The sequence below is a fragment of the Mizuhopecten yessoensis genome, unplaced genomic scaffold (assembly GCF_002113885.1).
Source record: "Mizuhopecten yessoensis strain PY_sf001 unplaced genomic scaffold, ASM211388v2 scaffold11165, whole genome shotgun sequence".
NCBI classification, from domain to species: Eukaryota; Metazoa; Mollusca; class Bivalvia; order Pectinida; family Pectinidae; genus Mizuhopecten; species Mizuhopecten yessoensis.
The window spans coordinates 1,209,448-1,222,510 of NW_018408912.1; the positions used below are offsets into that span (position 1 = coordinate 1,209,448).

At 37.9% G+C, this 13,063-nt stretch overlaps 1 protein-coding gene across 3 annotated transcripts in view; it reads right to left on the reverse strand.

The window, feature by feature from the left end:
- Positions 1–13,063, reverse strand: part of LOC110467183 — a 124,770-nt gene that overhangs the window by 21,444 nt on the left and 90,263 nt on the right. For all 3 annotated transcript variants that reach the window (XM_021524156.1, XM_021524157.1, XM_021524158.1), the window contains 2 exons: positions 9,309–10,406; positions 2,737–5,406 (listed from right to left, as the gene is read on the reverse strand). In XM_021524156.1, the coding sequence (XP_021379831.1) occupies positions 2,737–5,406; positions 9,309–10,406 (3,768 nt within the window). The remainder of the gene's footprint in view (positions 1–2,736; positions 5,407–9,308; positions 10,407–13,063) is intronic.

A 13,063-nucleotide genomic window follows, 5' to 3' on the forward strand; every position in this document is an offset into this window, starting at 1 on the left:
TCAATGGATTAAGACTTTACATGACTTGTGCACTTGATGGCTGTCGGCTTAACAATCAATGGATTCAGACTTAACATGGCTTGTGTACTTGATGCCTGTAGTCTTAACAATAAATTGTTTAAGGCTTAACATGACTTGTCTACTTGATGGCTATAGTCTTAACAATCAATGGTTTAAGAATTTACATTACTTTTGTACTTTATGTCTGTAGTCTTAATAATCAATGGTTTAAGAATTTACATTACTTTTGTACTTTATGTCTGTAGTCTTAATAATCAATGGTTTAAGACTTTACATTACTTGGGTACTTGATCTCTGCATGTAGTCTTAACAATCAATGGTTTAAGACTTAACATGACTTGTGCACTTGATGGCTGTAGTCTTAACAATCAATGGTTTAAGACTTTACATGACTTGTGTACTTGATGGCTGTAGTCTTAACAATCAATGGTTTCAGACTTAACATGACTTGTGTACTTGATGTCTGCATGTAGTCTTAGCAATCAATGGTTTAAGACTTTACATGACTTGTGTACTTGATGGCTTTAGTCTTAACAATCAATGGTTTAAGACTTAACATTACTTGTGTACTTGATGTCTGCATGTAGTCTTAACAATCAATGGTTTAAGACTTAACATGACTTGTGTACTTGATGGCTGTAGTCTTAACAATCAATGGTTTAAGACTTTACATTACTTGTGTACTTGATGTCTGTAGTCTTAACAATCAATGGTTTAAGACTTAACATGACTTGTGCACTTGATGGCTGTATTTTAACATGTAACTCATGAGGTGTAAACATCACCATCAAAATGTAACTCATGAGGTGTAAACTTCACCATCAAAATGTAAACCATGTGGTATAAACATCACCATCAATGTAACTCATGAGGTGTAAACATCACTGTCAATGTAACACGTGAGGTTTAAACACCACCATCAAAATGTAACTTATGAGGTGTAAACATAACAATCAAACTGTAACTCATGAGGTTTAAACATCACCATCACAATGTAACTCATGATGTGTAAACATCACTGTCAATGTAACACGTGAGGTTTAAACACCACCATCAAAATGTAACTTATGAGGTGTAAACATAACAATCAAACTGTAACTCATGAGGTATAAACATCACCATAAAAATGTAACTCATGAGGAGTAAACTTCACCATCAAAATGGAAACCATGTGGTATAAACATCACCATCACAATGTAACTCATGATGTGTAAACATCACTGTCAATGTAACTCATGATGTGTAAACATCACTGTCAATGTAACACGTGAGGTTTAAACACCACCATCAAAATGTAACTAATGAGGTGTAAACTTCACCATCAAAATGGAAACCATGTGGTATAAACGTCACCATTAAAATGTAACTTATGAGGTGTAAACATAACAATCAAACTGTAACTCATGAGGTATAACATCATCATCAATGTAAATCATGAGGTGTAAACCTCACCATCAAAATGTCACTCATGAGGTGTAAACATCATCATCAATGTAACTCATGAGGTGTTAACTTCACCATCAAAATGTAAACCATGTGGTATAAACATCACCATTAAAATGTAACTTATGAGGTGTAAACATCATCATCTTACACTCTTGTTATTAACCCATTCACCCCTATAGTCACATATGAACCTTAACAAATCAAAGACTGGGCAAGTCGGATTTAGATATGTAAGGGTAAATGAGTTAAAGAGATAAAACTTCACAATGTTTTAGTGTTTAAAATCTATCCTATTTCCTGGCTTAAGTCGACTTAAATATTGACTTTTTAAATTCTGATTCTGAATGCAACCCTGCAAGCATAATATGCCATACATGCATGCATAATGTATACCAGCATGCATCATAATTTATACCAGCATGCATCATAATCTATACCAGAATGCATCATAATTTATACCAGCATGCATCATAATCTATACCAGCATGCATCACAATTTATACCAACATGCATCATAATCTATACCAGCATGCATCACAATATGCTTTTAAAAGACCAGGGCCTTAGTTTTCAAAGATGGTCAAAACCTAATCAATATTATAATGCAAAGTATTGAAATTGAAATTAAAATAAATCCAAATGTGGAGCAACTAAAAGTAAATGATCAAAGACAGGAAAGAAATAATTGTTATAAAATTTAGGAATTTCAGAAAGGAACTTTTTATTTCAGAGTTAATAGTCAATAAGCTGACACATCTTTGCAGAACTGAGCCCAACATGTGTACTCTACTTGTGTTAGTGTTACTGAGAGAAGCATAGGTTTCACTTGCAAGTTAACAACTTGCGCTAAAACACTGAAAAATATTTCCAAAATTAATTTAAATCTGAAAATTAAATTAATTAAAATATAAAAAGTTACCAAAAATTGAATAACAAATTGATTATGTTCTACAAAATTTATGAAAATTTCTTGCAAATGAATTTAAAAGAAAACATATATATATAAAATACTACAACTACCTTTTATCAGGATTATAATGAATGAATGATTAAAACAAAATCACAAAGAAAGACATGTAGAAAAGTATAATAACCAAAGGAATTTCTAAAGTTATTCTAAATAACAATATGTTAGTCACAAAATCACATTAAAGAAAGATAAAAGAGGTTAATAAGTGTGCTTGGGAAGGAGTGCAGATAGAAGGTCCCCCTCACCACTTGTCACTTAGCTGATCATAAATTTCAGCAGAATCAAAACAATGGTGATACCTGAATCTGTGTCAGTCAGAGAGCCAATAGGGAGGACTGGTATCTGGGTGGAATCAAGTGGGTGGGTCCCTGGGGTGCTTGATTGGCCTGTGTGGTAGGGGTCAAGGGTCAGGTTGTGGGAGGACTGTGGATCAGACACTTGGTTGAGAGATTTTTGTATTTTGGATTCACTTGAACCTTCTGAACTGTGAACCTCTGCCTCTAACCATTGTTTGACAAGTTTCTCTCGGAATACCTTCTTACTGACTGTACCCTCTGCCTCGAGTTGTGGTGTGTCCTTGATGGTGACCTCTGGCTCCAGATGTCTCTGCACCCCCATGTCGTCATCTTGATGTTTCTTCGTTAGTTTTATTAATGCCAACAAAGTGCCTGCCACAGGAATAACTTCTGCTTTCTTAGGTTCACTGCAAACTGCTTTCTCATGTTCTTTGTAAACCATATCTGTCTTCATTTTCTCATCACCATGGTAACCAACTGCCACATCATTATCCTCTTTATCCTCTATATAGGTTACCGTTCCCTTGACCTGCCCAATAGATTCCTCTACATAGGGGGACTCTTTTTCAGTATCCACATCTTCAATACGACTGTGAGCAGCTGCAAGAATCATTTCTACGGGAATACGTTCCATGGTACGATCACAATCACTGTCAACTCCTGACGCAGCCTTGACAGTGCTACATTTACCACCGGAATCCCAGCTTCTAGTACTGGTCTCGCTGGGCTCACTATCCTCAGCAATTACACTCAAGATGTCTGAGGATGTGTCACTCAGGGACTGCTCTCCCAAGGCTGCCCGCACAGTGGTCCTCACCTCCAGAAACTGACCATTTTTTTCTGATGGTGAACCAAAAGCCTCCCTGAAGTCATTTTCTGTAGAGTTTTCCTTAAAATGCCATAAGTTGGAGGACACAGATTGTTCACTCTCAGCATTTATTTCTTGTTCTTCTGTAGAAAACTGGTACTGGTTGTCATCATCAGGATCTTGACCCCAATGACCTTTGGCTTTCACCTTCAAATCAAGTGATTCTACTGGAGAATCATCAGATTCATTTTGACCCCATGACTTTTCCTTGCCTTCTATGTAAGTGTCACTAGTCATACTGGGCTCAATGTCTTGTGAGGACTGCTTGTCAGGTCCCTCAGCTCTGCTCTCAATAACCAATGATTCTGTCTCTGGCTCAAGATCCCATTTTTGTGACATGTCGGTATTGTCCAGGATTATGTTAATAGTTGGTAATGAAGTAACTTGCTGTTCTTGTATAGAATCCATTACTTCTTCACTTACTGGTTCCTTCATGACAGGTAACATTGTAGATTTCAGCCCTTCGCCCTCAGGCTCCTTTACCACTGGAAGTTCACCTGTAGATGTTCTTTTCCTGGACTCTGAATCTGATTCAAGTTCCCCAGACACTGGTCTTTTCTTTGATTTTGAGCCTGACCTTGACCTCATTGACCCTGATCTTGACCGTATTTTTGGTAGTGGAGACTCTGGCGCTTCAAGGTCACTTATGGCTTTACTAAACAATGCCTCAAAGTCATCATCTGGGGCTGGGGAAGGTGTTGATGGCATCCCCAGGGACTCTTCTTGCCAAATCCTGTCATTGAAGAAGGCATCATGGTTTCCTCTAGGTGATGCTCTTGGTGACTTTCCCAACCTCTGTATCCTTTCTTTCTCTTCAAAGAGACGCTTGGCATTTTTGATAGACAAATTTCGTTCACTTGAGGAATCCTCTCCAGAAAAACTGACAGGAGAAGAAGGGACTGAAGATGGAGGGGAAGGAACATCTTCATGACTTCTTCTCATACTTCTCCTCCATACTGGGGCGACTGGGTCAGGGTCCTGGACAACCTTGTAACCTGATGGGCAAACTAAGTCAACATTCTTTGATTTTCTTGGAGGGGAGATAGGTTCAAAACCTACTGTCACCTTAGATCTCCGCGGTGGAGTTACAGGTTCACTTTCCTCAGGATTCTGTAATTTCCTTAGTGAAACAGCCAATTCTGCTTCCTTAACATGCTTTGATTTCCTCGGTGGTGGGACAATAAGATCTGTGTCATCTGAATGTTTTTCTTTCCTTGGTGGGGCTACTGGTTTCGGTTCTGTGTAATTTTTCTTCCTTGGTGGGATAATAGGGTCAGTGATCACAATCTTGGCTTTTCTTCTTGCTGGGGCAATGGGTTCACAGTCAGAGATCTTCATTGAGTACTGAGTGGAGGTCTGCTGAGCCTGAATGATTCCCTCTACCTGTGACAGAGATTGGGGTACGTTTCCCTCTACCTGTGACAGAGATTGGGGTACGTTTCCCTCTACCTGTGACAGAGATTGGGGTACGTTTCCCTCTACCTGTGACAGAGATTGGGGTACGTTTCCCTCTACCTGTGACAGAGATTGGGGTATGTTTCCCTCTACCTGTAACAGAGATTGGGGGATGTTTCCCTCTACCTGTGACAGAGATTGAGGGTTGTTTCCCTCTACCTGTGACAGAGATTGGGGGACATTTCCCTCTATCTGTGACAGAGGTTGGGGGACATTTCCCTCTACCTGTGACAGAGATTGGGGGACGTTTGTGACTGACTGGGATTCAGAACGTGTGAGCTGATCACGGCCCACCACAGCCTCGACCCTACCACAGTTAGCCCCCCCTTCTTCAAGCTGTAGAGAGGAACCTGGCAACAAACACAACATTAACATGCAAATGAAGCAGTAACTTGTGGAGGAAAAAACGATTAACATTTAAATTACATCACCTATTTTCCATTTTGATTTTATTAAAACTAATCATGTCTTCATATCCTGGATTGTAGGATAAACATTCTATGATATAAATGATTTTTAATAAGATTTAATAGGTTATTGGTGGACGCAGCCATTGTTGTTTCTATATCCACATCAATATAATGTAAAATACATTGTGGTAAACATCAGTATAATATACTGTGGTAAAATTATATCTATAAGAGGCTTGTATTGAATCATTGCATCAGTACCTAATTACTCATGAGAGACATTCTACAAAAAGTCAATATCAATAACAAGCTTAACACAGTTTTAGTTAATGAAGTTGTAACGTTGCTTGTTATCAAATGTATCAATGACTTTTACAGCATGGTTTTAGATTATCACTGTTGTATTAATCATACTAACTGTTGGTTTGTTTGGCTAATTATTAAGCTTTAGGATATGTAGACAATCATACATGTGAAATATAATTGGAATGGGATTCTTTTGTTATCAACTGTAATAGACTGATCAGAACGAGAAAAATAAAAGAATCACACAACAGAAGGAAATCAGCTTATTTCAATGATGATTGTTACATCCGTTCCTAACTAACAAACAAAAGGAAATGAAATTTGAATAATTCTGTTAGTAGTAATGATGTAGAAATAGAATTCTGCATCAAAGGTAACTGGATTCAATCGTCGAACATAATTCATTGATGTTTCTATAAGCTGAGTGCTTATTGGTTAAATAGTTTTTATAAATGTGGATGTAGAGACTCATTTCCTGATTACAAGTGCCTTTCAGAAACATTTATAACAAACTTGGCATTCAGTGTACGCTTGAACATTTCATTGAATTACATAACCACCAGTCTGAATGGAGCAGTTTTCTAAGTATTATTGGCCTTCACTTACAAGGAGGTTGGGGGATGTGTGATGAAATTTAGTTAGCCTGTAGTAATCCATACACTCTAAGGTTATACCGTTAAAATTAAAATATGATAGCATGTCTCGAAGAAGGTGTTTGTAAGCAATTGGTAATATACCCCAATAAATGCAAAATATGGTTTTTATTCTTTACATTCTTTTTTGTCCTTCTGGATGGTTTCTTTTGGGTTATTAAACTAAATATATCAAACAAGTTATTTTTTCCAAATGGTTGAGCAGACATATTTGCAAGAACAATGTTGTATTTTCTAGGGTAACCATTTCTTTCAGGTAATAACAAACATCAATTGTGAATTTTTGTTAAAGTTTAAATTTGATGCATTGACCTGACTTGATCTCTGATTACTTTCTCAGCACCTGTATGAGAGAAGGACTAGTTTCCAACAGGGACTCATTTACATGTATTAGTTCTTTTTGAACTGATAGATTTATTTAGAGGCTGTGCAACAAAAACACTTAAATGTACGAATGAGTTTCTTGCAAATTTTGTTTACTAATTTCACTAAGATAATGCTTTGATGTGTATTAAGGTCAATACCATAAAGGAATTTCTCTGTAAATTGCTTGTAGAGGAATATTAAAGCGTGTACCATCAAAACAAAGCAATAGACGGGGTATAAAATAAAACACTGGTTAAGAAGTGAATTCTAGAGCACATTTAGAAAACTAGGGGAGCTACTATAAATGCTGCACTAGGTAACTATATACCAAAGTCACCATTAAAACACACGTTTGGAGGTTGTCTTAGCAACACACATATAATACTTATAGACTAAGAGCATGCAGGCCTTTACTACTGGTAACAAAAATACCAAGTTTATCATTATAAATCCTGTTTGCTTGTTCAATAGACAAATAAATGAATTACCGTCTACAGACGCATAGTCTGCAAAAAAGGTTTTAAAGCGTTTCACAGCTCTAAATCTGGCAGTTAAGGTAGCATAGCGCACCCACTATACAAGTTTCCCTGGAATACATAGGGCCAGTTCACAGACCAATTGGTGTCATTTGTTAATCTTTTGTACTGACCACATTTCTTGAGGTGTTATAATGGGATATATATGGATATATAGGGGGGAAGGGGTGCCAACAGTCAGTCAAGTCTTTACTGTGGAAAAGACGGGATGAAAAGATGACACATTTTAGTTTGAGAATATTTTTTGAAATATGTTTGAATTATTTCCTTGATTCTTTATTCATTTTTTTGAAATTTTTACAAAATAATAAATAAAATACTGCTTTGATAACCATTTGTTTCCTAAAAAGTTACCAAGATTTTCTATAGAGTCAAACAATCCTGGCTATGTTGATGCAGACAACAATATATACATATATGTATTCATGGGGACTGATTTTCACAAAAGTCATTGTGCTCATTAACCTGGAAATTTGCATTCCAGAAGCAGAAGATTTTCATCAGGAAAGGAAGATCACCTGCCTTATAAAAATGATCTCAAGTTTAGCAATTTGTCAACAGGTGACGGAGATGGGTCAGTTACTAGGTATAGCTAGTTTACACCACAGCTGGCAGTGCTAATGTAGAACAGAAATAGCAGGCTTTGGGTTCAGTGGCTGAGGCTTTCTGAGGTTTAGAACAAGAGCTCAAGTGGGCTAAGCTAACCATATGTGATTTTGTGTTCAGAAAATTAATATCAAATAAATCAAAACAAAAATCACAAACTACAACACTTTAAAATTACAATAATAAGATGTGAAAATTAGTTGAACTCACAAACAATAATTACGTCGGACAAGACAATAAAATTAGTTATAATGAGAATGTTAACACGTTACAGGTACAGTGAAGGTTCAAAGAGGTAAAACTCAGCCACACAACATCAGGCAAATACAATTCAGCAAGTCTTGTTGGAAAATAAAACTGCTTTTTTAATTAAAAAAATCATATTATTGACTCTGCAGCAATTTATAACAAGGAAAAAACATGATATTCTGTTAAATATTAACTGTTGTAAAATTTGGAAATGTTATACAGTCAACGTTAGAGGGATCTACACAGCAGCTATCAGAACTCTTGACTGAATGACTCAGTGTCTCAGAAACAAGAAAAGCCTACAGCAAACCTTAAATAGCCAAACCTATTTTTACTCCATCAGCTGATTGTGATTTCATGACTTATCGACAAACACAATCTCATAGTGATATAATGTGACCTTGACACTTCATGTAAGATGTATTTTGATTATTTCATTTTGTTCATAAAACGATCTTACCTCAGATATGGATAAAATAAAGGTAATAAAACAGTTCATCAGCAAAATTTTTATGTGCTTTAAAAATGAAAACTTGACAAGTACATTTTATTTCCATTAAATTCTGCAGTAATTTGCCATCAGACATGGATCCACCATTACCACTGCTGTAATGTAACTTCAATCATCACTACCCACTTTTATCTCACATTGTTTTGGTCTCAACAGCAACTTTATACAAAATGGATTATTCCTAGTGAATTGTCATAACTTTCCACTAATATAGAACGTAAGATAGACCTTGAGTTCCCTGTTTTGTTCTCCCTGTTTATTTTTTTCTTAACTCATTCACCCCTGGAATTTCATAATGAACTATTCCTACCTTTGAATTGGAAGAGTCCAAATGTGTCTTCAGGGGTAAATAAGTTAATTAGATGATTGCCAATGAACTTGAATTTGTACAACAATTTGGATTAACAAACCTTCCAGCAACAGTATGGACCAGAGATAATGGACACATATAAAATACTATTTGCAAACAATACACCAGTGAGCTATCCCAGCCATATTAGAAGGTTCTAGATGTTTCCAGATTACAAATAAAATGCCAAGCCAGATTAATAATGAGATTACTGTGTTTAAACCCTGTATCATGTAAATAAGAAAGTTTTTTAAACGTCTACTTACTTGTGTTTGGTGAATGTGGTGACCTGGATCTTGAACTTTCCATTTTCTTTGACAACTTATGAAATTTAACTTTTGAGATGTCATCCATCATGAAATCGTCTCCCCCACTACTGCCCTCTCGAATGTGAGAGGATGATTCTGTACCACTGTACTCTGTGCCACTAAACCTTGACAATGAGTCTGTATCCTCTGAAGAATATTTTTGAAGTGGATAATCCAAAGTTTGATCCAAAATCCGTTGTCTGGGTAACGGGGAATTGGCATGGGAAGACGGAATACTATCAAAAGAATAAGGAGATGGTGACCTCCCAGGTTGAAGAACAGATTGTCGGGAAACTTGCACATGTCGCATGCTTCCCATCTCTGGTGATGTTGAACGCTGTGAAGAAGAGCTCTCCTTTCTTGTGACTTTTACACCTGTATAGCCATCTTTGCTTGATTGTCGTACCTTGCTATAGCTATTTTGAGAATTGGATGATGCACTTTTTGATGGAGATGTTTTCGGTCGACAAATGTCTGCACTTTGTGTTGAGGAGGCGTCTGAATGGACCTCAACTCTTATTTGAGTTTCTGTACTACTTTTTGAAAATGGTGCATCATCTGAATGTATTGTCTGATCTGAATCATATGAATGTTTTCTTTGTAAGGATTTCCGAGGACTACTGTTCACACTCTCTGAAGTTTTATGGAGCACAGAATCACTAACATGTATCTCCTCGTATTCTGATGTGTTATTCCCAGACACCCTAGAGGACGCCGGAGAACTCTGCACAGAGACTGTTGTTAACATTGAAGAAGGAAGAGATGATGACACATCCTCATCTGACGAGGAACTTGACGATTCGCTATCTGTGCCATATCTGCGCGAGGTTGCCCTACGCACTGACGTCTGCTGCTGAAGCCTCCTCTCAGGACTGTCCGTCTTTTTCTGCACCTTAAATGCATCAAACAGTTGTGTGAGCTTACGTTTGTCAGAGTCTTTTGGATACTCAATACGTTCAGCATCCTGTGGAGCCTTGTCTTTGTGAACAGATCCGTTTCTGACTGTAGCACCATTCAGCTTGTATCCTGTCTCAGCACCGGGATCAGATTCTGCACCTAAAATATATGAAAAAATATCATGTTTCATCCTCCATATAATACATGATAAGTACAACCACAGGAACATGGTCAATCCTAGTCAATACATCAGTCAATCAGGTGTTACAATCCAAAGTGATACTGTTTTAGTTAACCAAGTAATATAGATTTCAACACAATGAAAATTGTAGTTTACTTTGTATAATGAGTCCACCCCTCCTACTCCCTCTGGGTTCAATAGGAGAAAAGATATCAAATTAGACATTCTATCATGCAATTGCTTTTTTGTGTAACTTGAAATCTTGTATTCATAATTCCCCATCAAAATTACCATAATGGCATAACCTGGTATATCACAAAATTATGTTAGAATTCAAACTTCATTCAAACCTTTGATTGTGTTGTAAACAAAATCTCATGTCATTCAATAAATAGCTATAACACAATTAACTCATTCACCCCTGAACTTTTGAAGAGTTCCAATGTGTCTTCAGGGGTGAATGAGTTAAACAGTAGCATTTAACCAAAAGATCCCAAAACTCATCTGTACTAACAAAGAAAGCTGTGATATAATGACAATTGTATGTCTCATGATTGGATGTTGTCTTGTCAGAATGAAGGTAATATATACACCCAATCAAAGTGCCGATGATCAGACGAAGACATTTACATGACAAGTATGTAATGGAAGTTGGATGATTACTGTAGTCATGACAGTATGTCAGCCACATCAGGGTGAGAGCAAGCTATAATTAAATATTTAAACTGCAGGGAAACTGTCCTCATGAATATTTTAAAGAGCAGATCGAGAAATTGATAACAGAACTTCAGCTTCTCATAACTGTGGTAACAGTTGCATCAGTTCCACTGGTTCCACACTCCATATCAGTGGATGTCGTGTTTCAGGGGGTTGTACAGGTTCCACACTCCATATCAGTGGATGTTGTGTTTCAGGGAGTGGTACAGGTTCCACCCTCCATATCAGTGGATGCGTGTTTCAGGGAGTGGTAAAGGTTCCACACTCCATATCAGTGGATGTTCTGTTTCAGGGAGTGGTACAGGTTCCACCCTCCATATCAGTGGATGTCGTGTTTCAGGGAGTTGTACAGGTTCCACCCTCCATATCAGTGGATGCGTGTTTCAGGGAGTGGTAAAGGTTCCACACTCCATATCAGTGGACGTCGTGTTTCAGGGAGTGGTACAGGTGCCACACTCCATATCAGTGGATGTTGTGTTTCAGGGAGTTCCACTGGTTCCATACTCCATATCAGTGGATGTCGTGTTTCAGTGAGTTGTACAGGTTCCACACTCCATACCAGTGGATGTCGTGTTTCAGGGAGTTGTACTGGTTCCACACTCCATATCAGTGGATGTTCTGTTTCAGGGAGTGGTACAGGTTCCACCCTCCATATCAGTGGATGTTGTGTTTAAGGGAGTTGTACAGGTTCCACACTCCATACCAGTGGATGTCGTGTTTCAGGGAGTTGTTCAGGTTCCACACTCCATATCAGGGGATGTCGTGTTTCAGGGAGCTGTACAGGTTTCACTCTCCATATCAGTGGATGTCGTGTTTCGGGGAGTTCCACTGGTTCCACACTCCATATCATTGGATGTCGTGTTTCAGGGGGTTGTACAGGTTCCACCCTCCATATCAGTGGATGCGTGTTTCAGGGAGTGGTACAGGTGCCACACTCCATATCAGTGGATGTTGTGTTGCAGGGAGTGGTACAGGTTCCACACTCCACTCCATATCAGTGGATGTCGTGTTTCAGGGAGTTCTACTGGTTCCACATTCCATATCAGTGGATGTTGTGTTTCAGGGAGTTGTACAGGTTCCACCCTCCATATCAGTGGATGTCGTGTTTCAGGGAGTTCTACTGGTTCCACATTCCATATCAGTGGATGTTGTGTTTCAGGTAGTGGTACAGGTTCCACACTCCATATCAGTGTATGTCGTGTTTCAGGGAGCTGTACAGGTTTCACTCTCCATATCAGTGGATGTCGTGTTTCAGGGATTTGTACAGGTTCCACACTCCATATCAGTCGATGTCGTGTTTCAGGGAGCTGTACAGGTTTCACTCTCCATATCAGTGGATGTCGTGTTTCAGGGAGTTCTACTGGTTCCACATTCCATATCAGTGGATGTTGTGTTTCAGGGAGTGGTACAGGTTCCACCCTCCATATCAGTGGATGCGTGTTTCAGGGAGTGGTAAAGGTTCCACACTCCATATCAGTGGACGTCGTGTTTCAGGGAGTGGTACAGGATCTGAGGACATGTTTTGGTAACATAGCTTTGTCCCAGCCAATACTATCATGCATGGATATGATGTTCTCCATCTTGTGTACTGTCAGAACATTGTTAACATTCTGTTGTTCGTGTAATCATAACTTAAGACTCAAAGCCAACAAATTATCAAAATCACTTGTAGGAATCAGTGTACTTATTTATACATGTATGTAGTAGCAAAATTTTAACCAGCAAAAAAACATACTAATTATGGTAGTTGGTTTTAATTTCCATAGTTACATGATAAACAAAACATGTAAGCCTGAACTATTTTCTGCTTTTGTTTTCACTTTTAATTCATTTGACCCTTTTGACCTCCAAAATGAATCAAGATAACTCATTGTAACAAGTGAGCTATAATGACTCTAAGCCTCATAGTTCAAAAGAA